Source organism: Rissa tridactyla, chromosome 8, assembly GCF_028500815.1.
Source record: "Rissa tridactyla isolate bRisTri1 chromosome 8, bRisTri1.patW.cur.20221130, whole genome shotgun sequence".
NCBI lineage: Eukaryota > Metazoa > Chordata > Aves > Charadriiformes > Laridae > Rissa > Rissa tridactyla.
This window is the reverse complement of record NC_071473.1, coordinates 42,795,502-42,823,239: the sequence shown is the minus strand read 5'-3', so window position 1 is coordinate 42,823,239 and position 27,738 is coordinate 42,795,502. Positions and strand designations below refer to the sequence as shown.

General features: G+C 40.7%; 1 protein-coding gene across 1 annotated transcript in view; it reads left to right on the top strand.

Annotated features, from left to right (window-relative positions):
• ST6GALNAC3 (ST6 N-acetylgalactosaminide alpha-2,6-sialyltransferase 3) overlaps nt 1-27,738 on the top strand; it is a 234,584-nt gene that overhangs the window by 85,625 nt on the left and 121,221 nt on the right. Inside the window, exon 2 of the mRNA XM_054212584.1 lies at nt 25,577-25,771. Coding sequence (XP_054068559.1) covers nt 25,577-25,771 — 195 coding nt within the window. The remainder of the gene's footprint in view (nt 1-25,576; nt 25,772-27,738) is intronic.

Below are 27,738 nucleotides of genomic sequence, written 5' to 3'. Positions count from 1 at the left end.
CTACTACCAGAAAATGAAACATTATGCCTACAATATTTTTATCACACTGTCCAAAATACCAGGCAGGAAACCAGTGCATCAAGAAGAAACAAGACCAGAATAAGTACCTGTAGTTTTACAGCAGCGATGTGCTGCTATCCAACACCTTTTAGGTCTGGTTTCCAGCTCTCCTACCACTTCTGCTTCTGTTGAAAGATGACTTGGGGAACAAATCCCTATGGTCAGCTTTGGATGTTCAAAGCAGGAGAAAATCAAAGAAAAAGCAATGAGGATGTGAGTTTAAAAGAAAAGGATGGAAAGGGGGAGGTGTGGATAATGAGTTTCTTGACTTCATCTGCAAGCCCTGGTTTCAAATTTCTTTATACTGAACAGTCAAAGTGGGCTAGCGGCAATAAGGGCTTTTACAGGAACAGTCTCTAGTGAGCTAGGATGTCTCTCAGAAGTTAGGAGAAATATCCTTGTTCTTAGAAATTTAGGATCAGATTTCTGTAGTGGCCACCTACTGAACCTGCAGATTTCTGGATGCATGCAGTCTCCTAGTCACTGTAGGTGTTGCCAGTGGAGTCTGGACAGAGATTGATCTTTCACCTATGCAGGTATTTCTTCTCAAAAAGCAACTGTGCAACAAATAAAAGACATTTTCAGATGTTTCTGTCTCTTTATGTGGCTTGCTCTCCATTCATCACTTGGTGCCTCATGCTTAATAGCCTCGCTAATAAAAAAAAGAAAATCAATTTCACTTCACTAGATTTCCCAGAGAGATAGCAGAAATACGGGTGGCATTTTCGGTGGAGTTTATTCTTGAAGCTTTGTTATAAAAGAACTCCAGGCCTTACTGAATACCACACCAAATACTTCTGACTGGGGATCAAGGGCGAGGTCCTTCTTCCACTGACCCTCTGATGCACACATTTCATTTGAATTCAGCACACTTAACATCTGCTGAATAATCTGTCAGAAACATGCTGAAACACAGAAAGTGTTCTCGCTTGGTGCTATAAGCTGTCATAAAATTATAGCTAAAGCAATGGGGTTTATCCTGTTGTTGTTCAATATGTTGCACTATATAGGAGTTAAAACTAACTGGGTGTTCAGGGAATGGGAAGAAGGTTCTTTCTCTGTCTTCCATCCACCCTTTCCTTGTTTAGTCATAATGTTATAAATGTACATCCATTCAGTTTGGTCTTTACTGAAGTCTTGGGATGCAGGATTCTAGTTCAGATTGGTGATCTGCTTTTGTTCTGCATAGTGTCTCTGTTAGAAGCCTAGATGTTATAAAACACAGTAGAGGAGTCATCACATGGAGGAATGACACCGTAGAGCAGAATAGTGCTTTGCCATCCGTCTGTGCCTATAGGATGTTCCTGAAAGTCTGTGTGGGAATAAAAACAACTCTGTCCTTTCTTCAGCTCTTGAAACAGAACATTTTGGTAACCTCTCAGTATCTTATAAAGAGGTTTTACAGATAAGAGCTCCATCCATCACAACAGAGAACATTTTAGAATTTATTAGACAGATAGTGCAATGTGACATATAGCTCATCAGAAAATACACTAACTAATTTCTGTTGAAAATTTACATGTGAATACAAGATTCTAGTCTTGATTACTTCCCATTCATTGTTTATTGGATGCTGTTACTGCCAAAAAGACCTTACAACTAAGTTTTTAAACCTAGGAAATTAATATATTTTTGGGATGGATCTAATTCAGAATCTGTAGAAATTGATTTCACGTGATGGAAAGGTGAGGAAAAATTGCAAACCTATGTGTTTTATTTGTCTTCCTCACCGTATGTATTTACTGCCGGCTACTGCTTAGGGTTAAATACTTGCTCAAGGCCATACCGTTTGCCAGCAGAATAGGTTATAAGTGAAATGACTTGTAAGATGTGTTCTTTATATGGGGCTCTGTTATTTGAGCAGGGCAGCCCTTCTCACCTTGAAGTTCTAAAATTCAGAGATTTTTACTTATATCCACTTCTAATTCATGGTCGTGTTAAGCAATAACATAGACTATATATAACAACAACAATCCACTTAGTTTTCTTTCTTCTCCTCCTTCCTGTATCACGCCAGGATGGTGGAGTTTCCGTAAAATGATGTATTCTTAGCCAGAATTTAAGTCTAGTGACTGGAAGTTCAAGGTTCGCATCTGCTCGGAATAATATTCCTGGACTATTGCCTATTAATTATTCTCTCACAATAGCTTTGCAAGCAAGTATCATGGGTCAGGATGATTTACGCTTCCTTGAAATTAATCTAATTAATAGATAATTTTACTATTGTACTTTCTAAAACGGTGATAAAGTTCAGCGATAATGGACTCTACTATGGATTTTTCTATCTATTAATATCATTATAGATCAAATTTGGCAATCAAATTAAATCATAGATGGGTATTAAAAACCTTTGATGAAATGGTAATTTTTTTTTTTAATCTCGTTCCACTACTGTTGTAATTGTGCTGCATAGGAGGAGAGAATAAAATGAATCAAATCTAATTTATTCATTACTAGACAATACCATAATTTAAAAAAAATCAAATTTTGCTTTCCTAGTGATGTGATTATTTTACCTGGTTTGAATCTTAGATAGTTTGAGTAACTGACAGATTTTGAACTGCTTTGCATTTTGATCAGATTGTTTCTGAGTTTGTGCCTTAGTGGACTATTATTGTATCATTTCTTTTCTTCTGATGCAATTTTTAATGGGCTTTTAGTCCAGCTTATTGACCTTGTTGATTCTTAAGAGCAGCTTTCTTTGCACTTGTATTGGCTTTACAATGTCGTTAAAACAAGAACAAACCATTTGTCCCTATATAATAGAAAAACAACATTGCACCCCAGTCAGCAGCGTAGCCTGCTGCGGCATGCTTTTGCTGCAGGTGGTCAAGGGTGTCTTTTAAGTTCCTTTACTTCTTTCACGGTGCAGAGGAGATTCTCTAACTGAGCTTGTGTGCTAGGACTGGTTGTTTAATTGCTGCATGGGTTTTTGCTGCATAGCTGATTTGTTAAGATCTCTCTGATTCTCCTTTGTCCTTGTCTCTGTGCAGTACAATAGTCCAGTAGTTTATCCGTGATTTTTCTATTATAAATATCATGTAGGCAATCTGTCCTGTGGTCAGGGAAGACAGAGAAAACTCTTGAGATTCTAAACCAATACAGAGCTTTCCTATAGATTTCAGTAGTCTTTGGATCACCAAAGGGAAATACTGTGTGTGTAAGAGAGGAAACTGCGTTACTTCTCTATTTCTGTGAGCATCCCATAACTAGAAGAGGAGACAAAAGTGAAAGATGAGCAGCAAATGTCTTCCTGTAGTTATTGTTATTTAAACTGATTTTATCATCAACAGTTTTTATGATGTCACAAAATCTCTTTTTCCCGTCACTTTAAAGGGACATGTCAGCTGCTGTCTCTGAGGTGACAGCATGAGGCTTTTAGGAAATGGCAGCTCTGGTGCTCAATAAAAAAAAAGGTAGAAGAATGAAATAAAATGTGCGTAGCCCTAGTAGTTTACTTCATCCTCTAATGCTTTGTATGCTTTCACCCTTCAGTGGACAACATATGACATTCCTTGGTACAGTCTTGGTCAAAATTTGAGAGGCTAAGTCGTTTAGTGTGAAAATTCCTCTTAACTTTGTTTAAAAACATAGTGAATATGCTTATGTAAAGTGACGTGACTGTGGTTGGTCTTCTGTTGTGGTACAGCCTGCGCACAATACGTTTCCTTGGGATACTTCTTAAGTAATGTGAGTTAAGGCTGGCCATTGCAAACTGGTTTTGAAGTAGTGTCTAAAGTCTTAAAAATAGATTGAATGCTGTTTTCAAGACCCATTTCTTTAACTTTGCTGTCAGAAAGGGGAGAGTGCTTTCCAAAATCTGACCCTAAACCCAACAGCTCCTATTATTCTAGCTGCTGCAGCCTCTTCTGTCCTGCCTGGCATTACTGAGACCTGACCTTTTCTGAAAGCCTTTTGGTAAAAACTTTGGCTCCTACAGTTAATACCAAAGCGATAGCTACAGAAGACTCCAGGGATGTTCTGCAATGTTAATAAATAAATAAATAAAATTATCAATTAGACAAACCCTAGAAAAACAAAGTAATCAAGCAGCCACTGTGCTTGATATATGGGCAGCTCATCGTCTGGAAACAAACGACACAGGACTCATTATGGGTGTGCTGATCACTCACAAGATAATCAGGCTTCTAAATAAAATTGAACCATGAAATACCGTAGTTCATAGAAGTTTTATAGCTGATACACGTACACTAGTGAGATCCCTTTTGAAAGACACATTGCAGTATGAGTGCAATACCTGTAGTCAAGGAAGATGACCTGAAAGCAGAAGAACAGGGATTGAGAAGTTAGTGTATCAGGAAAATGGAGGATGTTCTTATTGGAAGATACAAGAAGAATTTGGTTCAGTTAGCTTGCTAAAACTAGTTGAGAAGAGACACATCAAAGGTCCGTTTCTGAGAATGGATAGGACTAATTAGATACATTAAATGCAGTCTGTTGTTCAGAAAACTGCTTTTAGTCTTCTGGCCTTTCATTTAGATTAATACTTTCTAGGCAAATACATTATGAAAAGGTGGTGCCCCCAGTAAGACCCCAAAGCACATTTTTTCCCTATAGCGTTATATACTTCCAACTGTGTACTTCTTGCTGTAGAGGGCACTTCACGGGGCCTAGAGGAACAGTGCTTTCGTTTACAGCACCTTTTTTTCTTAATACAGCACCAATCAAAACATCCGGATGTCGGTAACAAAGGCTTAAAAAAAACTAATAGGACTGAAATACAGCAGCCCATGACCATTACAGCAACCACATGACTGATATAACAGAAAACCAAAAGGAACTACTACAGGAAAAAGCGGCACATGGAAAAAGGGTCTGCAGAGGGAAAGTGACTCTGTTTCCAGAAAGAGAAAGGATATTTAATATGATAAAAAGCAGAATTACTGTGAGATGAAAGATGTTGTTCTGAGAGACAATTTAGGATGGAATTAGTCACCTGGACAGAGTAGTATACATAAATGAAGAATAGTTAAGTACAAGATTCTTGAAAACAATTATGAAAGGAGAAACTGGCAGGAAGGTTTAAAAAAGGAAGCTGGGGCATAACTGCAGAAAACCTATGGGATTAAAGAATTAAAGATGGAGATTCCTTAAGGTCAGTAAAAGAAGAGAATTTGAAAATAGTATTGTTGGGTAGCAAGAGGTTGCTGAAGCAGAGGCACTCTGCAGCACAGCAAAAAGGGAAGTACTGCATGACTTCTTGGAGGATTAGAGTATCTAAGAATGGTCAGAGGGTATAAAATTAGATGTTGTGGCACTCAATGAGGTAATAAACTTTCAGGCAAGAGGAAATGGAGTAAGACCAGCTGAAACTTGACTGGTGACATTTGTGGTGAATGCTGAATAACTAAGAATGAGAAATTGAAAATATCAGGATTTAATGTCTTGGAACATTAACGTCTGAAGTTGGATCTTCTAGCCAAAAAAGTTGCTGGAGTCCCAACAGACCTAGGGTTTAAACTGATTAAATCTATTTTCTAGCACTGTGGGGTAAGTTGCGTGTGCAGAAGCAAGGGAATTGCAGAGAAATATTCTGAGTGCTCACATACTCTGTTTCTGATTTAATGAAATAAAGTGTAAAAAAAGAAATATAATGAAAAAGGAAAGGCATCATTAATTTTGGCATCTAAAATGAAATGAAAAATGATCAGATGATTAGTGATGTGCATTTTGTTCTTCTAACTTATTCAGTAATGTGTGAATGTCACATTATATAACACGTACAATGAATAAACCTGGAAATGAAATAAGTTAGGGATGGATCTTTGTGTTCCTCCCCTGACTAGTGGACAACTTGTCTCATTAATCTGTATAGCAGTGTTAAATTAAACAAACAGCGTTACTTGTTGAGATTTATGGCTAAAAGACTTAGAGGTTCACTGAGAAAATCTTGTGCTGCTTTTTCAAGAGCACTGGAATAATTTTTGTGACTTGTAGTGATTGGAACAGATCATAAACTCTCATAACTTGTAATGATGTACAAACTACTGCAAACCCAAATATTCTGACAGAGAATGTAGGCACCATGAAAGGTGGTCGGTCACAAGTGGCCACATTCATTCTTTTATTGGTAGCTGCTGTTTAAGCAGCACTGGGGTAAAGCTAGAGATAAAAACTGATAACTATTACTTAAAAATGAAGACCTTTGAGAGAAATAATGGAAAATATTGAAAACAAAGGGAATGGTAAATGTAAGAGTAACATTACTCACTCCATTCATTATACATACTTTTTGAATATCATAGATCCTAGACACTCCAACATTAAAAAAAATGCTTCGTTTTTAGCAATAACTGAGTATGATTCCAGTTCTAAATGAACTTTAGGAAAAGTCAGCTTTGCCTCTTACTTCCAAAGGGTCTTGGGGGACATCATTTAATCTCATTGGTGTGTCTGGCAGCTTCCCTGATGGAAAGGAAAACACTCTTTTGTAATCTCTGGGACATTGTGATGAGTTCATTAGGGTCTGATTGGCCTGATTCTACTGCTTCAGACCAGAGTGGTGTTAAAGACAATTGAAAATAAATGGCCTTTGGGCTGTTAGTGTGTGGGAGACATTTATGTCCTAAAGAAAGCCTGTGGGCAGAACCTGCTTCCTGCCTCCGCAGCAAAACTGAAGAAGAGAACTTGTCTTTCATATCCATGTCAAGGCTTGCACGGTTGGCAGTTAAGGAAGTTTCCTTATGGCTGTAAGCTACAAAGACACAGTATTCCGTCCCACGGGCCTCAACAGGAGCGTTCAGGAGCTGGGTTTGGTGGTGCCAGACTTGACTCAAATGAGAGTTGAGGCATCCTGAGTTTGCAAATTGAGTAACTGATATGCAAAGGCGCTGGGAAGGAATAAAAATAAAATTTTTATAGTGATATTTTTCTTCCCGATCCTTTTCAAATTCGATTGTTCTTCTGGCTTTCTCTTGCTCTCCTTTAAATCAATTAGAGATATCTTTAAATGAAGGAGGAACAGGACTCAATGGTTGTTTTTGTTCAGTGCAAGTAGCTAGGTACGCTGGCACAGAACCAAGTACCCAGACAGTAGATTATGTCTTTGGCTAAAATACTTGGTGAAAATACTTGTTTCTAATTGGGTCAAGCTTTGCTGTTGTTTGAAAACAATATGCCCTGGTGGATGTTAGGGTACCTCTGAAGACAATGCAAATGAGGAACAGAGTAGCGGTGATTTGCCCAAGGTCAGGCAGCAGAACAAGAGCCATCTGTGTCCGTCCCATGGCGGAGGTGCATCCTCTGTATCGTGAGCCCATCTTGTCTTCTAGAGAACAGTCCACGGACTGTATGAGGCAGTGTTGCTACTGTAATTTTCATTTACAACCATACAAAAATTAGCTCAATTTGAATGTTTTGGGGTTTTTTTACTAGTTTTGTTTGTTTCTTGCATGCAAATAAGTAAAACATGCATGAAGAGAACAGGGGTTTGGGATAATTTCTGACACCTGATAGCGCCTCTGTATTTCATGGAATAAAGGATGTAAAACTGTGCTAGGTGCACATTTGTGTCTTATTTCTTCCATCAAAATGTTCTGAGTCAGCTCTGGTAGTGTGGCTAGGAGTAGTTTCTTTTAAGTTTAAGCAGGCCATGAATAGGATATATTTGTCTTCTCGAATCTAATGCTTTATTTTTTAATATAGATTCATGTCCAAATGTATTTTTATCTAAGCTTTATTAGACAGAGATTGATAATCTTCTGTATGAATTTTCTATGGGGTTTTCCTTGTGCATGTGCTAGTTCGATGATGCATTTTCATATGAAACACATAATGCCTTTTTAAGCAAAAATAAAAGCACAGAAAATCCAAATCAGTTCAATTACACTTGCAGATTGAAATAAAACTGTAATATATATCTATTGTATCGAAATGCTAACTCTATGAATTTTTGATCTGCTTTAAAAATGTAAATCTTGCATTTGATTAGATTAGCTCTGGAGTAATCTACACTGAATAAATCTGTCTTCCTTTCATGTGATTTGTCAGTGTTTATAGTAGGTTTGTACACACAGCTTTCACCATTATTTTCTAGGCAATAAAAGCAGCCATGCAGAAAAGCCACCCATAAATGTCAGAAAACAGAGATATTTTGTTGCATTCCAAGGGCTTTGAAGGTCAAGTTCAATTCAGTTAGCTCACCCAGCGTGAGAGGAGTGTGATATGATGATAGAATGTGTGTTTGTGTAGGGTATATACATTACTGTTCCTGTACTATTCTATCAGGATAACAGATCAGAGAGAGATTAGACTTTACTGCTTGAAAGAATTTCTTTTGGAAAACTATCAATTTTTATGGTTTCCTCTACCTCCAATTGAGATGCTCTGCAGAAATAATGAATCCAAGGAATTTATAGCTTTTAGCACAATGGAGATTGGCTCCAGATTGTGGCTTTTGGGTGCTATTCCACTGCAGGTATACCATTCAGCTGTGTGTATTCACAAAATAGGTCTCAGATCATGGATTTTATTGTAAATGTGAAATTGTATTTTGCTTCTTTCTGACAAAAGCTAGTTCACCTAAAATTATTTCCCTAATTCCTAAAAGTGGGAGGTCAGGACAAAAGGCAAAGATCGTCTACTGTGGATTTGTCAGAGCAGCCAAGGAGTCTGTTCTGCACTGTCCCACTCGATCTTGCTACAAGCTTAGTGCTTCATGGAAACCTTTTTTTTCCTCTCTTTTCTTATTTTTTTTCTGTGTGTTTTTTTTCTTTTTTTTCTTTTTTTTTTTTTTTTTATAACGAGAAGACATGATCGATAAAGCTCATAATTAAATTGAAGACGCTGCCTTGATCAGTGCTTTTATTGAGTTTCAGTGCCCTTACTTAAGGAGCTCCATGGTCAACTGAGGGATATGTCATCAACTTCTTGAGTCATATGTGAGCAGTCATTATGTTCTGTAGTTATAATGCTGCATATTCTGTGCTAACTGGAGAGTCTCCCGTGTGGCAACTTCTGATAACCTCTTGCTCATGTTACCCAAGGCTGAATAATGAACAGTCTCCTACATGTAGAAGGAATACAAGTATACTCAATGGGCAAGAAATTTTAAGTTCCTGCTGGTTTGCAACATTTTCCTATGATTGTATCAGCAGAAGCAGGTAGAGCGGGGTCAGACCACACCAGTGCTTGAAAGGAAAGTCTCTGCCAAAAAAGTCGAGGCCGTTTGTCCGTCTCTGTCACTACAGATGCTGCATTGCTCAGTGCAGCCCCTCCTACAGATGAGGTTTAAAATACAGGCCTGCCTTCTGTTTTTCATTTGGATCATGAAATTGTTGGGTTTGCCGCTATAAGCATCCAGTGTTCAACACAGTTGGTCTGCATCCTAGGTAGAAAGCTCTGTGCTGTAGTCATGTGATAATAATATGACTGTTAATATATTCTAGAAAACGTGCCTTGCTGAGTTCTGCATACCTTTATCCAAAAACAACCCCCTAAAAAAAAACAACTCCCTAGAAATGGATTCAATGTATATCCTACAGATAGCATGTTGCTCTTGCACTGGAAAATGAACTCATCAGATAGAATGAGCCCTAATGTGACCATCCCAGCAAATACCACATCCTTCACATGCCTCCATTTGCTCACAAGTTTGCTGCCCTGAAGGGTTGTATGCCACAGAAATAGTTTAACATCTACATCTAAATCTTGGCTTTGAAGATCTCTTCTGCCACACTGGTGTCTAGCTTCTTTATCAATCCTTTTGATTTTTTATATTTTTTTTTTCCAAAGCCCCTTTTTCTAATCTTCCAATAGAGAAAACAGCATTAAAAAAAAAGAAGAATTAAGCAAGGAAAGTGTGTTTTCCTCACTAAGAGTAGTATGTTTCCAGCTATATGGCAGAAAAATTTAAAATTCTCATTACAAAATAACTGGTTTCAGCCTAGACTTCTCTTCCATTAGGTCTTGCTTTTTCTCGGCTATAAATGATGATGTCTATTGAAATTTTACTCCAAGTGCAAGAGACAGACAAGTGCTTGAATAATACATTTTACTTTTCTCATGATATATGTGGCAACTATGTATGGATGAGGTAGGCTAGAGCAGGTTCGTCCAAAGAAAACAGGGAGATTTCTGTGTTGTCTGTGGGGAAAGGGCCTTGCCAAAACAATTTAGAGCCCAGGTTTACTTGGTTTATGTAAAAGGCCATCCATGGAGGCTGCTCTTGCCTCCTGCCAACGAAGGACAACATGGCTACAGCTGTGCTGGAGAGTCTCTTGATCAAATTCATAAAAAGGAAAAAAAAAAAAAAGAAAGAAACTACACAACTCAAGGAACAAAAGGCCTCCCACAAGCTGTCTGAAGAGCATCATCTCTGCTTAAGAACAGCTTCTTTCTGATTCACAGTGGTCCTCCTTTCTTGGGGGAAAAACCCGTTTGAAAAGAAATCTTGTCTTTCGGCTCTCTGAATTTGGACTTTCGCCTGGTGGCTGTGAAGGAGGCCTCTATCCCTTATATTCAGTACTTGTATCTTCTTATACTTCAGAGCAGAGCCAACTGTTCAGCCAGACCTTGAAAAAGCCTGTATGCCTCCCCACACTAAGCAGTGTTTGCATCCCTGCCACGGGAACAAGACATTAATCTGCATTGTGTTAAGGTGCACTGGCTGAGGGTGCCCTGCACCAGACTGAAATGAATAATGGCCACCTGCTCCTCTTTTCCTTTTCATGCTTCTGTAGCAGGTGCGCTACGTGCACTGTGGCAGAGAGAGCATCTAGAGCAACTTTCCAAAAGTGCTGACTCCCAAAGAGCAGTATGGGATGAAGCTCATGTGAAGGGCCAGAGCAAGAGTCCTGCCAAGTGACAGACTGGGCAAGATCTCTCTTGTCTTCCATTTTATCTGGCCTTTAGAAGGAAACTGAGGCACGGGGCCAATATTTGCTAGCTTCAAGTCCAGCATGGCAGTCAGGGATCTTCACAGAGGAAAATTCAGTGGAGGAAGTTTGGGCTTGTCCAGATGGTGGTAGGCAATTAGATTCCAATTGTGTGAATTTCTGGTTATGCAGTTTTTGTTCTGTAGCATAAACTTTTCCCTGCAGGTAGAAGCGAGCTGCAGGCAAGCGAAGGTTTCCAGCAAAAGGCGTTTTCTTCACAGATGTGCAGCCTGAGAATATTGTTATAACATTTTATTTACTTTCATTTCTTCTGCCTCTAGGCTGCTGTCATATGTTTAATTTTATTTGTTTGATTTTTTTTTTCCTATCTAGAAGTTAATACTTCCGTATGTTACATCCCAGTGTAGTGTTTGCTAAACATATAGTTACGTGATTAACGCACGTGAGTTTTGAAACAAGAAGTGGAGTATTTCTGATATTCCATATAAAATAAGAAAGAAAATTAATAGGCTTTAAATAACTACATCTTTTTTCATATATAGAGATCTGCAGACCAGAGGTCTGCTGGTACTTTATTGTTTTCTAAGAATCTTTCTTGATGCATCTGTGGGGCTTTTTGTTGTTCTTTTTTTTTCTGGTTTATGCATTTTTGAGTCTATTTCTGGTTGAAAGAATCAACTTTTTGAAAGGGATTTTTCATGAAAATGTTGGCAGCTATAGGGTGTCTGGCAGAATGCTTGTGAAAACGGCTCAATTGGAGATTCATTCTTATGATGTTGCCTGTCATGAATCTTTGTGTATTTCTATAGAAGAGAGGGGTCATCTATGTGAGGTATATCTGGCAGAGTAAGAGTTAATACTCACATATGGGTGGTTTTTTCTTTGAACTTTTTCTCAGCAGGTGAAAAATAGCTACAATCAGGTGGTACTTCAATAAGTAGTAACAACCAACTGCCAGGTTGAAAGATCACAAATTCTTGTACCAGCAGTTCTATTATAGGGAAGCGTACATCAGCCTGTGTGTGTCTGAAAGCTTGCCAAGCTATTGATAAGAAGCGCTGGGCAATAATCCAGAGTTAAAAAAAAAAAAAACAAAAAAAACCCCAAAAAAACAAGCACCATTTGAGAGCTGTACTGTAGAGGCTTTTTTTCCTTTTTAATACTACTTTATCATGCAGAGACTATGTTAGTATTTATATAATATGCATCTGCAGCTACTGATGAAGTTCACCCCAGTTGTGAAGGACATGGATGAATCAGTAACAGCAGTTTTAGATTAAATATTCTTAGTAGATCTTAAAGAATGAAAAATCAACAACCTTATTTAAAATCTGTTTCTCTGCCATGGGCATTTTAATGGGCTAGATCTTTTAAGCTACTGGACAGCTTTCAGTTGCAGTATGAAATGAAGTAGCAGAGTGGCAGAAGGCATGCCTTGCTCAGAAGCTTAGGTTGCCTTGTGCTGCTGTGACTTTGTGGTTTGTGAAAATTGGAGCTGTGCTAATGATGTGTTTGTGTCTTGTTGGGAGTAGGGGCTGTTTGCATAGGGAACCCTAGGCTAGAAGTAGACTGCTGAAGGAAATACAAATTCAGCTTCAGTTAAGCAGCAAAAGAGTGGGAGAAACAATCACTATAGGATGTGAAGAACTCAAAGTGCTGGAAAATATGAAATCACTTTAAGGGATAAGAATATCTCCAGCCAAAAAAAATGCTCCTTCTTATCAGGCTTTGAGTTTAGGGCAAGAGGGAATAGCGACACAGATTAATTCCTGAAATTTGGCAATGCTTTGCAGTTTGAAAGGCTCAGAATTACTGGGACTTTTCTAATGTAGTAACTTCTTATGCATGATAGCATATGGGAGACCTTCAAAATACTTCAAGAGTTACTCCTTGAAACTTTGAAGTTCTTCACCTTACATAATTTCATATTTTACCCAAATATGTGTGGTATTTCTGATGGGAATGCTGTATGTAATAACGTTATGCAGTTACCTGAGACTAAATGTCAATAGCGATAATCCTCCTATATGTAAGCAGTGAAGGCTTTTTTAATATAGACCACTGGTGCTACATCAGTTGTTTGGACAATACTGTGCTGATTCCTGATTTTGTTCATTGCTCAGGTCTTAACCTCAGTGAGCCTGAGCAATCTCTGCAGATTTTTGGCTTTAATGAAGGAGATATTTGAATACGTTTCATTTTACTGTGAAAAACACTATGTGGAGCTGTAATGAACTTCGATATGCCACCATTCGTATGGGACAGCATTGCAAATCATGGTGAAAACTGAATCATGTAACAAGTTTCCAATAAAGGACAACAATAAAAGAGGTACAGTGAACTGTGTTCTTGAGAGTTCTTCAGCTGCCTTAGCTATAAAGAAGGCCAGAGCTCCTACACAGGAGGCATGCAAGAAGTAGTGTGTCTTCTATTCGTGCCTTCTCAAACATCATAAGCTGTGAACGCCGTCCTGATTCAGAGTACGTTCTTAGAAAATACTTTCCAGGCCATACAGAAGACTAAAAGTCATATGTTTCTTTCATTGTATCTTCTCTATCTATTTTTATGTATGCCGCATTTCTTGCCTTGCTTCTCCATCACTGAACTTTATTTCTGCTCTTACTCCTCAGCTTCCTGCCTGCGTACACTCTAGTTTAACAAAGGTGCTCTTTTCCAGAAAAAAAAATAAATTGCTTTAATCTTAATTTTACTGGGTTTTGAACCCAAATCAGATTTTACTTCTGATATAAGCCCTTACCGGCTTTGTTCTCTTCTCCTGAGAGAGAAACATTGACCACCATCTCCTGTGGAGCCTTTGAACATATTCAGGTTAACTCTCACTTCTGGAGGAGAAGAAAGTAAATCTTCAGCTACCGATTTTATGCAAATGTTGTTTGACACATGTCTATTTCTAAAAAGATCTTTGCTATATAGTCTTGCTCCCTCTTTGAAAACTTCTAGGACCCCTGCCTGAGTATCCCTCCAGCAGCCCTGTTACAGAGAGGTTCAGGACAAAAGAAATAGCTGGAAGGCATATATGTTTCCAATAGCAGTGAAATCAGCAAGGTATACTGAACTAGTGCGCTGAAAGAATTTCATTTTATGCTCTGTTGTAACAGAAAGCAGCATTCGAAAGGGATACTCGAGATTATAAAAGAGAAAATTAAATAAAACTATTTTTTACATATAGTGGTCTACAAAATGAAATGAATTCAGTAAGTGTAGCCATTATTGTTTTCAATTGGTATTATATTTGAGTAAAAAACCTGAAACCCTGCATCAGTCCTATAATAAAAATAGTATAATGTGCTGTCCTGGTTCCGGTGGGGATAGGGTTAACTTTTCCTGGTATTCCATGCCATGTGAGCCACGCCCACCCTGAGCTGCCGGGGGAGGGGGCAGGAAGTTGCTGCTTAAAAGCGGGCTGGGGCGGCCCGGGTCCGGCGAGCGGCGAGCGGCGGGGGGAGCGGCGGTTCCGTAATCGCGTTTGTATATTCCCCTATCCGTGTTGTTATTGTTGTTGTTTGCCTGTTCCCTTTGCTGTTCTGTTAAACTGCCTTTGTCTCAACCCAAGAGTCTTGCCTTTTCTTACGATTCTTCCTGTGTTTGGAAGGCACGAGCGAGCGACACGTGGTTTTTTGTTGCCATCTGAGGCTAAACCACGGCAGTCCTTTTGGCGCCCAACGTGGGGCTCGAAGGGTTGAGATAACGACAGAATCCAACTAGAACGTGGAAAAAACGGTTTTGGTTTTTTTTTTTGTATGCATTTATTTTATTAGGTAAGTAGTCACTGGTCATCATGTTGCTTGGTTTGTTCTCATGGCTGTGTTACATAAATTCCTATATGGCTTATGTACTCCCTGCGATGCTGTTTACCATGTCTGGAACAGGGATGAGGATTATCATTCTGCTGTCCTGTGCGATATCTGTTTATGATATGATAACATCACTGTTCAGACGGCTATTTTGGGGTGTTTATGCGGTTTTGCTGTCCTGTCCGTACATTGGACACCGTCTCTCAGAATTTGTTAATAACTTCCCCAGCCCTTTTGCCTCCCTTTTCTCCTTCGGGTCAGGTATGACAGCTTTTGAGAATTTTGAATATCCTTGGGATACTCAAACTAGCGTGTTCGTAGTGCTATGTCTCCTGAATACGTTCCAGGTCTTGTTTTGGGTTAAGCGACTATTTAAGACTACCACCCGGAGATCTGCTCCGAGGCTGGATAGTCAGGGGTGGCATGGCATGTGGGAGAGCATGGGCAGGTACCTAGAGAACTACTCACCTCCAATGGTCTGGGACTTCACCCCTGAACAATTACAGGACCCTGATAAAGTGGTAGAATATTTGAAGGGAAAATGCTGTGGCTATTCTAGAGAGGCACAACTCACCGCGCTGTGCTGGGCCCTGGCCAGTATCTACCAGGCACTGCTCAGAATTATGCAGCACCCTCAAGGGGAAGAGATGGAAACCAGACCTGCGGCGGCCCCTGCGGCGGCCCCTGTGGCTGCTGCAGCCCCTGCGGCGGCCCCTGCGGCGGCCCCTGTGGCTGCTGCAGCCCCTGCGGCGGCCCCTGCGGCGGCCCCTGCGGCGGCCCCTGCGGCGGCCCCTGCGGCTACTGCAATCCTTGCGACAGACACTGCGGCTACTGCAATCCTCGCGACAGACACTGCGGCTACTGCAACCCCCGTGGTAGCCACTGCCACTGAACCAGGGAACCAACCCATGCCAGTATCAGTTGCCCCCATACAGAAGAAGAAGTACACAAAGAAATCAGTTCGCTTAGTAAGAGATGATGATGAACCAGGGCCATCACGAGAGCAGGAGGAAGAGGCAGAACCAGAGATAATTACTCGATCCCTATCCTTGAGTGAGCTGCGGGATATGCGAAAAGATTTTAGCCGACTTTCAGGCGAGCACATTGTCACCTGGCTGCTCCGGTGCTGGGATAATGGGGCCAGTAGCCTGGAATTAGAGGGTAGGGAGGCCAGGCAGCTGGGATCCCTGTCTAGGGAAGGCGGCATTGACAAGGCGATCGGGAAAAAGACCCAAGCCCTCAGCCTCTGGAAACGACTCCTGTTAGGCGTGAGGGAGAGGTACCCCTTCAGCGAGGATGTTGTATGTCAGCCAAGCAAGTGGACTACCATGGAAAGAGGTATCCAGTACCTGAGAGAATTAGCCGTGCGGGAGATGATTTATTATGACTTGGACAATGCAGACTTACCCACAGACCCTGATGAGGTGCGATGCACAAGGCCCATGTGGCGGAAGTTTGTACGGAGCGCACCATCGTCATATGCCAACTCCCTGGCAGTAATGGAATGGAAAGGTGAAGAGGGACCAACGGTGGATGAGGTAGCTGGCCGGCTCCGGCGATATGAAGAAAGTCTCTCTTCCCCCCTTGTCTCAGCTGTGGAGAAACTGTCGCGGAAGGTCCAGCAACTTGAAGAGAATATGTCCTACTCCCCACCTGCACGGGCCAGCATCTCAGCTATTAGAAGCAGGCATTTCCCCACTCAAGAGAGAGAGTACAGAGGGTACACACCACGAGGCACCCTGTGGTTCTACCTGCGGGACCACGGAGAGGACATGAGGAAGTGGGACGGACAACCTACTTCGATCCTGCGGACACGGGTACAGGAGTTGCAAGGAAGGACAACCACAAAAGGGGATCCCTCCAGGAAAAGTGCCGCCCCAGTTTCCAGTGGGCCGTTCCCCAGACAAAGCAGAAGGCTTGATCTTGCTTCTGATCCTCTTGAAGGAACTTCCAAGTCATTTATGCAAGAAGTGAGTAATGGATACTATGACCAGTATTAGGGGGGCCCTGCCTCCGGCCAGGTGGAGGAAAGGGATAACCGGGTTTATTGGACGGTGTGGATTCGATGGCCTGGCACATCAGACCCACAGGAGTATAAGGCTCTAGTGGACACGGGTGCGCAGTGTACTTTAATACCATCAAGCTATAGAGGGGCAGAACCCATTTGTATTTCTGGGGTGACAGGGGGATCCCAAGAGTTGACTGTACTGGAGGCAGAAGTGAGCCTAACTGGGAATGAGTGGCAAAAGCATCCCATTGTGACTGGCCCAGAGGCTCCATGCATCCTTGGTATAGATTACCTCAGGAGAGGGTATTTTAAGGACCCAAAAGGGTACCGCTGGGCCTTTGGCATAGCTGCTTTGGAGACAGAGGAAGTTAAACAGTTGTCTGCCTTGCCTGGTCTCTCAGAGGATTCTTCTGTTGTGGGGTTGTTGAGGGTCAAAGAACAACAGGTGCCGATTGCTACCACAACGGTGCATCGGCGGCAGTATCGCACTAACCGAGACTCTCTGATTCCCATCCATGAGCTGATTCGTCAACTAGAGGTTCAAGGAGTGATCAGCAAGACTCGCTCACCCTTTAACAGTCCCATATGGCCGGTGCGAAAATCTAATGGAGAGTGGAGGCTAACTGTAGACTATCGTGGTCTGAATGAAGTCACGCCACCGCTGAGTGCTGCTGTGCCGGACATGCTAGAACTCCAGTACGAACTGGAGTCCAAGGCAGCCAAGTGGTATGCCACGATTGATATAGCGAATGCATTTTTCTCAATCCCTTTGGCAGCAGAGTGCAGACCACAGTTTGCTTTCACTTGGAGGGGCATCCAATACACCTGGAATCGACTGCCCCAGGGGTGGAAACACAGCCCCACCATTTGCCATGGACTGATCCAGACTGCACTGGAACAGGGTGAAGCTCCAGAACATCTGCAGTACATTGATGACATCATTGTATGGGGAAACACAGCAGAAGAAGTTTTTGAGAAAGGGAGTAAAATAGTCCAAATCCTTCTGAACGCTGGTTTTGCTATAAAGCGAAGTAAGGTCAAGGGACCTGCGCAGGAGATCCAGTTTTTAGGAATAAAATGGCAAGATGGACGCCGTCAGATTCCAATGGATGTGATCAACAAAATAGCAGCTATGTCTCCACCAACTAGTAAAAAGGAAACACAGGCTTTCTTAGGTATTGTGGGTTTTTGGAGAATGCATATCCCAGATTACAGTCAAATTGTAAGCCCTCTGTATCAAGTAACCCGGAAGAAGAATGATTTTAAATGGGGTCCTGAGCAACGACAAGCTTTTGAACAAATCAAACAGGAAATAGTCCATGCAGTGGCCCTGGGGCCAGTCCGGGCAGGACAAGATGTTAAAAATGTGCTCTACACCGCAGCCGGGGAGAACGGCCCTACCTGGAGCCTCTGGCAGAAAGCACCAGGGGAGACTCGAGGTCGACCCCTAGGGTTTTGGAGTCGTGGATACAGAGGATCCGAAGCCCGCTACACTCCAACAGAAAAAGAGATATTGGCAGCATATGAAGGGGTTCGAGCTGCTTCGGAAGTGGTTGGTACAGAAGCACAGCTCCTCTTAGCACCTCGACTGCCGGTGCTGGGTTGGATGTTCAAAGAAAGGGTCCCCACCACACATCATGCAACCGATGCTACATGGAGTAAGTGGATTGCACTGATCACGCAGCGAACTCGAATGGGAAACCCCAGTCGCCCGGGAATTCTGGAAGTGATCATGGACTGGCCAGAAGGCAAGGATTTCGGAATGTCACCAGAGGAGGAGGTGACGCGTGCAGAAGAGGCCCCACCATATAATAAACTGCCAGAAAATGAGAAGAAATATGCCCTGTTCACTGATGGGTCCTGCCGTATTGTGGGAAAGCATCGAAAGTGGAAGGCTGCTGTGTGGAGTCCTACACGACGGGTTGCAGAAGCCAGTGAGGGACAGGGTGAATCGAGCCAGTTTGCAGAGGTGAAGGCTATTCAGCTGGCTTTGGACATTGCTGAGCGAGAAAAATGGCCAGTACTTTATCTTTACACTGACTCATGGATGGTGGCAAATGCTCTGTGGGGATGGTTACAGCAGTGGAAGCAGGGCAACTGGCAGCGCAGAGGCAAACCCATCTGGGCTGCTGACCTATGGCAAGATATTGCTGCCCGGATAGAGAATCTGGTTGTGAAAGTACGCCATGTAGATGCCCACGTACCAAAGAATCGGGCCACGGAGGAACATCAGAACAACCAGCAGGTGGATCGGGCCGCTAGGATTGAAGTGGCTCAGGTGGATCTGGACTGGCAACATAAGGGTGAACTATTCATAGCTCGGTGGGCCCATGACTCCTCAGGCCATCAAGGGAGAGATGCGACATATAGATGGGCTCGTGACCGAGGGGTGGACTTGACCATGGACACTATTGCACAGGTCATCCATGAATGTGAGACATGCGCTGCGATCAAACAAGCCAAGCGTTTGAAGCCTCTTTGGTATGGAGGGCGATGGCTGAAATACAAATATGGGGAGGCCTGGCAGATTGATTATATCACGCTGCCACAAACCCGTCAAGGCAAGCGCTATGTGCTCACAATGGTGGAAGCAACCACTGGATGGCTGGAAACATACCCTGTGCCCCATGCCACTGCCCGGAACACTATCCTGGGCCTTGAAAAGCAAGTCCTGTGGCGACATGGTACCCCAGAGAGAATTGAGTCGGACAATGGGACTCATTTCCGAAACAGCCTCATAGACACCTGGGCCAAAGAGCATGGTATCGAGTGGGTGTATCACATCCCCTATCACGCCCCAGCCTCTGGGAAGATAGAACGATACAATGGACTGTTAAAAACTACACTGAGAGCAATGGGTGGTGGGACTTTCAAACACTGGGATACGCATTTAGCAAAAGCTACCTGGCTAGTTAACACCAGGGGATCTAACAATCGGGCTGGCCCTGCCCAATCAAAACTTCCACGTACTGTAGAAGGGGATAAAGTCCCCGTAGTGCACATGAAGAATATGCTAGGGAAGACAGTCTGGGTTAGTCCTGCCTCAGGCAAAGGCAAACCCATCCGTGGGATTGCTTTTGCCCAAGGACCTGGGTGCACTTGGTGGGTGATGCGGAAGGATGGGGAAGTCCGATGTGTACCTCATGGAGATCTGATTTTGGGCGAGAATAGCCAATGAATCAGATTGTGTGCTGTTATAGCAGTTTCCTCAAGATCTACATCTTCAGCCTACAGACTGCGTGCATGAGCCACACCAGGTGCACCAGTCACAAGCTCCGAAAAATACAGCATGCAACAGACCAGCACCACCCAGCATCTCACCTGCCCTGAGAGACTGTTCTAACAGATGGAGCCCAAAGCCGTGGATTAAAAGAACTCAACGGACACTTTGGAGGGATGACCCATAAACTAAGGGTATTATATGTGTGTATATATATATATATAACAGGGGAAAGTGGTGGCAATTCATTGGAACCTGCTGGGCATGGCATAGATGGTATGGAATAAGGGGTGGATAATGTCCTGGTTCCGGTGGGGATAGGGTTAACTTTTCCTGGTATTCCATGCCATGTGAGCCACGCCCACCCTGAGCTGCCGGGGGAGGGGGCAGGAAGTTGCTGCTTAAAAGCGGGCTGGGGCGGCCCGGGTCCGGCGAGCGGCGAGCGGCGGGGGGAGCGGCGGTTCCGTAATCGCGTTTGTATATTCCCCTATCCGTGTTGTTATTGTTGTTGTTTGCCTGTTCCCTTTGCTGTTCTGTTAAACTGCCTTTGTCTCAACCCAAGAGTCTTGCCTTTTCTTACGATTCTTCCTGTGTTTGGAAGGCACGAGCGAGCGACACGTGGTTTTTTGTTGCCATCTGAGGCTAAACCACGGCATGTGCAGAGATATTAAAAAAGTGATTGAGTTGTTCAGTATGCTTGTAAAGGTGGATATTGTGAAACTAATACCATATTACTGCATATTGTGTCATCTAAAAGACTCAAAGCCCTCATGTAAGTGTTTACCATTGATTTGTCCTTCCAAGCACAGTGTTATCATGAAACATACACGAAAATAACAGAAAAAATGAATATTTTAAAAAATCAATTTCTGAAAAAAGGTTTATTTGCAATTACTGTTTGGAGCATGGAACTTCACTGATTCCAAGTGTTCTTTACTAGAGTCTTCCATAATATCATATTCAACTTTGGCACTTAACAAATTCAGGCAGTTTGTTATATAGAAACAATAAACCTAAGAAACAGCATAGTTCTAGAATAAAAGCTTAGGAGTAGCTTCCATTGATTTCTTTGTGATCTTAGGGAAGTTGCTTTCAGCCTCAGTTTATGCATCTGTGAAATGGGTTTTTACTGTTATTCTCACTAGGATGGTGATTTATTACTGCTTGTAAAGTGGTTTGATAGTCTCTGTCATATAATACATTCTAATTGACAGGCTGTTGCTTTTGGGCTAGAAAATAGAAAAAAGATACTTACTACATACCTCAGTAAAATTTACAACTTATGAAATTCTCTTCTTATGCCTAAAACATTTCCTTTCTTCCTGCCTGCTAGGCAACTGTATACAACAGGAAAAAAAATGTTTGTGTCTTATTATTCTATCAGGCATTATTGAACTATAAAAAATGGTCTTGTCATCTCCAGACTTCTTAACAGATTATGAAAGAAAAATGACTAAAACTTGTTCAGACTGTCAAGTTCTTGCCAAACTGAAGCTAATGAATCACCCTGGCACTGGTAAATGGCCAAAAATAGATGATATGAAGATTATAAATAGTGTTAGGGACCATGTTGCTAAATATATGTGTGTGTGTATATATACACCCATAAAAATACTGATGTTATTGTTTTATTTCTGTGGAGCTTGTCATGAAATCCTAGCCAGCATAGTAGTATGACACTCTTGATTTTATTTCAATTCTTATTTTAACAACGTAAATATAAATTGAAGCCTTAGAAGTGTGAATCATGACTACTGCTTATTGATTTTGATATACACACTAGACAGAATAAGCCTGGTGTCTGAGAAATAACTGAAACTAAAACTGTGATTACATTATTGTGGGAATTGAGTAAAAAAACTTGAGAAGAAACTATTTAGTTCTAGTGTGTGCTTTCTGCCCAGCGGGGTCCCAGGTATTGTACTTCACATCGTCTGACCTGAAGTGTGTCCACTTCTATGTTTTCTTTTTTCTTTTTTTTTCTTTTTTACTTAAACCCTGAATGAGCATCTGCTTAGACTTAAGTGTCATTAACAAATAGTAAACTCTATCACTCTTCTGCTATAGGATCCTGTGTTCATAAGTATGGTAATTTTCTTCTTGCAACTGTCATCTAGACTAGTCAGGTACTATAGTGAATGAAATAAAATGATACAAAAGCTAACATACTGTGCAAGTCATCCAGCTAAGAAACTATTTAAAATATGTCTTATTCTTTACTCCTTACTGAATATGTATAGAAATGTTTATAACAGAATATACATTTTTTATTTAAATGCTGCCAACATCAAAATATCTACATTAGATTAGGTAGAACAATATAAAGATTCATTGAGATTTATACAGGGGATGTTTCCATGTTAAAGCAACATTTCTTTTGTTAAGAGACTATTTGCATTCATGAGAACTGAAAATTAAGAAGGAATAGATTTGTTTCTGTGCAGACTTGCTAATTAATGTTGGTTTAGCTCTCCCAAATGGTAGGATGTGTAAGTACTTAAAATGTTGATGCCGACAAATTTTGAGACAAATTATAGTCTGGTATTCATCCCCGTGTATAGCTTCATTCTCCTCTGTCATATCCTAATGTCATGTCAAATTCCTGGAGTCTCCAATGCTAAATTTTAAGTTTTATCAGAGGAAAGATAACAAAATGCATTTATCTGCAGAAAGGGAGATTTTGCAAGAAGCACTTGCTGACAAATAGTGCCTCGGTTTTTTGGTAGAGGTTGGTGGGGTTTTTTGAGGATGTAAAGGAGGGAGGAACTTAAGGGGAACAAATTATTTTCAGAGGTGCCCTTTAGAATACTCTTGGCCAATGAGCAGACTGTCTTACTTAGTGCTTAAGAAGGCTAAAATTATGATAAGTAGATGCTTTGTTGTTTTTTAATATTTTTACAGTGAAATTTATAGAGCTACTGAAATTTCAATTTGCAACAGTCTTTCCCTCAGAGAATGTATATTGTGGGATCTCGTGCCTTTAACAAAAATTATAGGGGAACTGAATCGTTACCACAACATTTCTTTGTACAAGTTGATAAGTAGGCATTGTGTTTGCATATCGCTAGATTTTTTTTTCCCAAAACAATGATAGCATATGCCGTGATTTCTTTCTGTTGTAAAAATTCCTTTCTCTCATTGCACATTGTCTCCTGTAGTACAATGTAGTCAAAGAGAAGAAAAAGAAAAATTGAATGTCATCCTAATGAAGACCAAGAAATCTAGCTACACAGGCTGAGTTCTTCTCGGGGCAGAGGCTCTTTAGAACAGCTCCCTGTGAGAAGCACACAAAGTTGATTGCAACGTTTTCAAGTTCAGAACATATCCGCATGAAATAAAGGAAGGAAAAAATGGTATTCAACAAACCAGGAATATCGAATATATGGAAATCACGTAGCAGCATCATACAGGGCAGTATTGCTGCTTCCTGCTGTGGACATTTTTGATTGAAGCATGCCTATGTAGTGGAATGAGACTACAGATTCCCCTTTAAATATTTGCAGTATTTTTATTCAGATTTTCAATAAATTATATGACTAATCCATGCACCTTCTTATTGCTTTATGATTATCACTTGCACTGCATATCTTGGCTGCTCTTAACACTTTCAAGGCCCTGATATATAGCTAAACATTTCTGATTCCATCTGGTACAAAGAGAAGTGACACAGAAGTACTCCCCAGCCAGTTTATTGCAATTTAATGTAAATCTGCTATAATGCAGTTGATGAAGAGTGCAGTGGCTTCCATGAATTCTGAAAGCTGTGATTGGGTTGCGGCTGCTGCGCTGCCCTCTGAAGATTTGCTGAGTTTAATTTTACATTGCACAGCCATTAGCTAAGATTCCTCACTGAATCACATTGCCACAATTCTTCTTCATCATCCTCTTCCCTTTCCCTCACAGAGACTTCATTCACCCAAGTTTTCCATCTCGGTCTTTTGTTGCTTTTATCTTGCAAATTGCAGCCTCCTAATATATCAAAAAAGATAGACCCGTGCAATTGATCCCCATAATGTACTATTTTGTTAACTCTTGTGTATGGGAATGCAGTAATATCCCTTCAGATTTTCTGTCTGCTCTTTGTGATTCGCAGTGTTTCTTGTGTCCAGAAACTGAACCGGAGCATGGCAGCAGTGCCTACAGGCCTTACACATTGGCACATAAGCCTTGTGTGCTCATGTTCAGTAAAACCTTCTCTACATCTTTCCCAGTATGTTTGCTATGTAGATATGATTGTTTCTTCTGCTCAACGTTTTGAATTTTAGTTTCTGCAGACTGTGAAATGAACCTCCAGGCAAAGAGCAGATTCACCCGATGCAGTTACAATCAGAGCTCACCTTTCACCCCTCCATTGCCTTTGCAGCACGATGGCGACCTTATTGCCATCATGTACAGAAGCTGCCTTAAATGTGTGCTTTGCTGGTTCCTGTTAGTTGGTGGTATTTGTAGAAAGAATTGAGTGATCAGATTCTGCCATCCAGCATCAAGTGTTAGTATATATTTACATAGGCCCTTAGGCAAATAATTTTTTCCCCTCTCTTTTCTGTATGTATTGCTGTTCAGAGGGATAGAATTAAATGGAGTAGGGTGATTAAACTGTGGCAAATGAGGTAAAGCTAGAAAGTAATTAAAATATGGTAAAAACACCTGTAAATGATCGTTGTTCCGTTCCTTCAGGGAAAATTTAAAAATAACCTTTACAACAGAGTATCATACCTAGAATCTTTACATATGCCAGCTAACATGTTTTGTTCTTAAGTAATTTGTCTGGAAGTAGTTGACTGCAGTATTTAAAAAATAGCTAAAACCAAGGAGAACATTGTGTTTCTTAGAAGTTTTTCTCCTGCAGACTGGGGAGTTACCCAGGGAAAAAGTTCGTATCTTTCTGTGGTTACATTAACCAGTCCAACCAACTGGATAGGTTAGAGGTGGAAAGCAAAGGCTAATTAGATACAGGCTTCAGAGCTGTTACATTATTAACAATGGAGGTCATGTTGTCCGAGGTAATAATGCCTTACCTTGTAAATTTGTGAACCTGGAATAAGGCAGAATGTTGTGCTGACTTCACCGACGATCTATTCTAAAATCTGTAAGGTTAGAGTATGAGTTCTGTTGCACGGGAATGTTTTAAAAATAAAGCACAATAAACCCAATCTGTGGTGATCATCGTCACAATAAACTGTGTGCTATGGCTGTAAATGACATTTTCACTTCGTGTGTTTGTCATGTGCTAGAGCACTGATGATTTTGAATTGAGCCTTTGGTGTGGATGTTTACATAAAAATCCTCATTACAAATACAAGTAAAATTTAAAACTGATAGATGTTTTTTGAAACTTAAAGAAAAAGTTGTTGGTTTGGGGGTTTTTTGAACACAACTGATTCGTTTCCAGCCCGTTCTAAAAGAAACTCTCAAAACCTCTGAAATGCAAATTTATTGAAACAAAATGATCTGGTCACCTGTCTCCTTATGTTCCTGCAGCAAGGTAACTACCATAAAAATAATTTCACGTAAAGTTATCTAAAGTGTTTTTCCTTCAACCTACACTAGAAGATATGTATTTTTTATTAAAATCAATTCTGAATTTTAATAATTGATTTTCTTCTTTTCATTACAGAGAAAGTCCATTGTTGCTGTGAGTTTCGTTGCAGCATTCCTCTGTCTGATCATCGTTCGTCTCACCAATGAAGTAACTTTCCCTTTGATCCTAAACTGCTTTGGACAAACCAGTGTCAAATGGATACCATTTTCTAATGGCCAAAGGCAGCCTCTGAGAACTCATTATGGATATATAAATGTGAAAACACAAGAGGTAAGACCTGATATCAAGAGCACAGCAAAATAGACCAGTAGACTTCGCTTTTTCTGATCCCACATAACTGCTTTTTCTAGCAACCTGCCCAGAATAAAAACTAAAGCAAGCAATGGTTCTGAGCAAAGTCTCTTTTAAAAGTGTGCTACCATTTAAATAACCGCTGTGTTTTTTAATTTCTGTCACATCTGCAATGGAGAGAGCAGTAAGCTGCCTCAAAATCATGCTTGCTTGCAGTAAAAACTGGTATTTATACAAGCAAGAGAATTTTTTGGATAAATTTCAAGCCTTCGCTCCCTTTAGCTCAAAAGGAAATTTTCTTGTTTGCGTTCGTAATAAAATCCTAAAAATGTTTAATTTTGCCTGGCATACCTGAGGAAGAAGTAGTTTATTTGTGTTTGTATATGCATGGAAAAGGAAAAGGGAATGATTTGTGAAACGAACATATGTGAGTGTAGAAAAGTTATAGAGCTAGAGGTTTACCGGATTTTTCTGAAACTATTACATTAACACTTGGTAGCTATTTGAAAACAAGGTATGTATTTCCAGTCTGTATTTTAAAATGCATTGACCTGTGTCTGCTTTGCCAAATACTTGCAGTGTGATAAAAATACTTGCGTGATAAAATTATATTTTACAAGGACTCCTGCTTCAAACTGTCTTAGTTGACAAAATATCTCATGACGTTGTTGGGTCTTGGTGGCAGTGGTGCTTTTTCCCCCAGACTCTTCCCTTCTGTCTCTCTCTCTGTACTATTTATAACAGATGCAAACTTGCAAAATAAGTTAACATAAAAAAGTAACTCTTTCTAAAAGTTGTTTCAGATCCGTTATAGCACTGTCAGTCATGAGAAATACTATCAGGCTTCCACTGACTGCTACTTATTCTTTATAAAATTGCAATTATTATATTAATGAATGAAATTCATTCAAATAGCAGCTTTTATAGACAATGAAAATACTTTACCACTTCATGATATTCAGTCCTATAAGCGTATTGGACAAGTTAATTATTATTTTACCTTTAAAGTGTTAAATATGAAAATCAGAATGAGAGAGGGTTATAGTTTTCAGAAGGCAGCTTCTTTTAAAATTCTGTATCTTTTAATTGTTGTCCCTGTAAGATGCAGCACTGAGTCTGTTGGAGGCCATGGTACGTTGTCTGCAGAGCAGAAAAAGGACAAGCAACCAAAAGGAAATCTGTTTGAGTCAGGGTGTGACTCCTAGTCCCAGTGAAATGAATGGCAGCTGCCGTTGAGTTCAAAAGGGCTAAGGCTCCATCCAGCATATCTTAAATACAGAAGGACCAGGAGCCCACCAAAAATGAGAGGGCAGTGTGTTCTGCATGTCCCTGGGTTATTGCCATAGAGGCAGGCATGGAATATGAATGAGGCAGAGCTGCCACGGTCACTTGATCACTATCAGTCTGAACTGATAACTGCAGAGGAGAGGAGCATGCTAATCCATTTTTATTCACCATTGCCTTCATCAGAGGTTAGATGTAGCTTGTGGGAGCCTTAATTCATTCTTAAATTTGATAACACGCTTGGAAGTTCTAACAGTAAATGGAAATGAATGTCCTGAAAGTTGGTGACCAGTATCGATTAGTAAGACATTTGTCTCAATTTAGCTTAGGTCATGAAGGACTCCTTAAACTTAGTAATTTTAATTGTTTTCCCACTTGTATTTGCAGATTACATTAATATTTGCTAATTAAAATGATAATGAAGAAACTGAACATGCCTTGCTAATTGTGAATGCACTGTCTTCTGACTTAATTATTCCCTATGCAAATAGGGAAGTTTTATTGTGCTGCCCATGTGAAAAGCTTTTACTCAGCTCGTGTTCCTAACTCACACTCATAGCTTTCTCAGACTACAATTTTTATAACACAGATTGCTTTATAAAATATGCATTTGTATTAAAATGGCCAGCAATTCTTGATTGTTCATAGAGATTAAAACCACA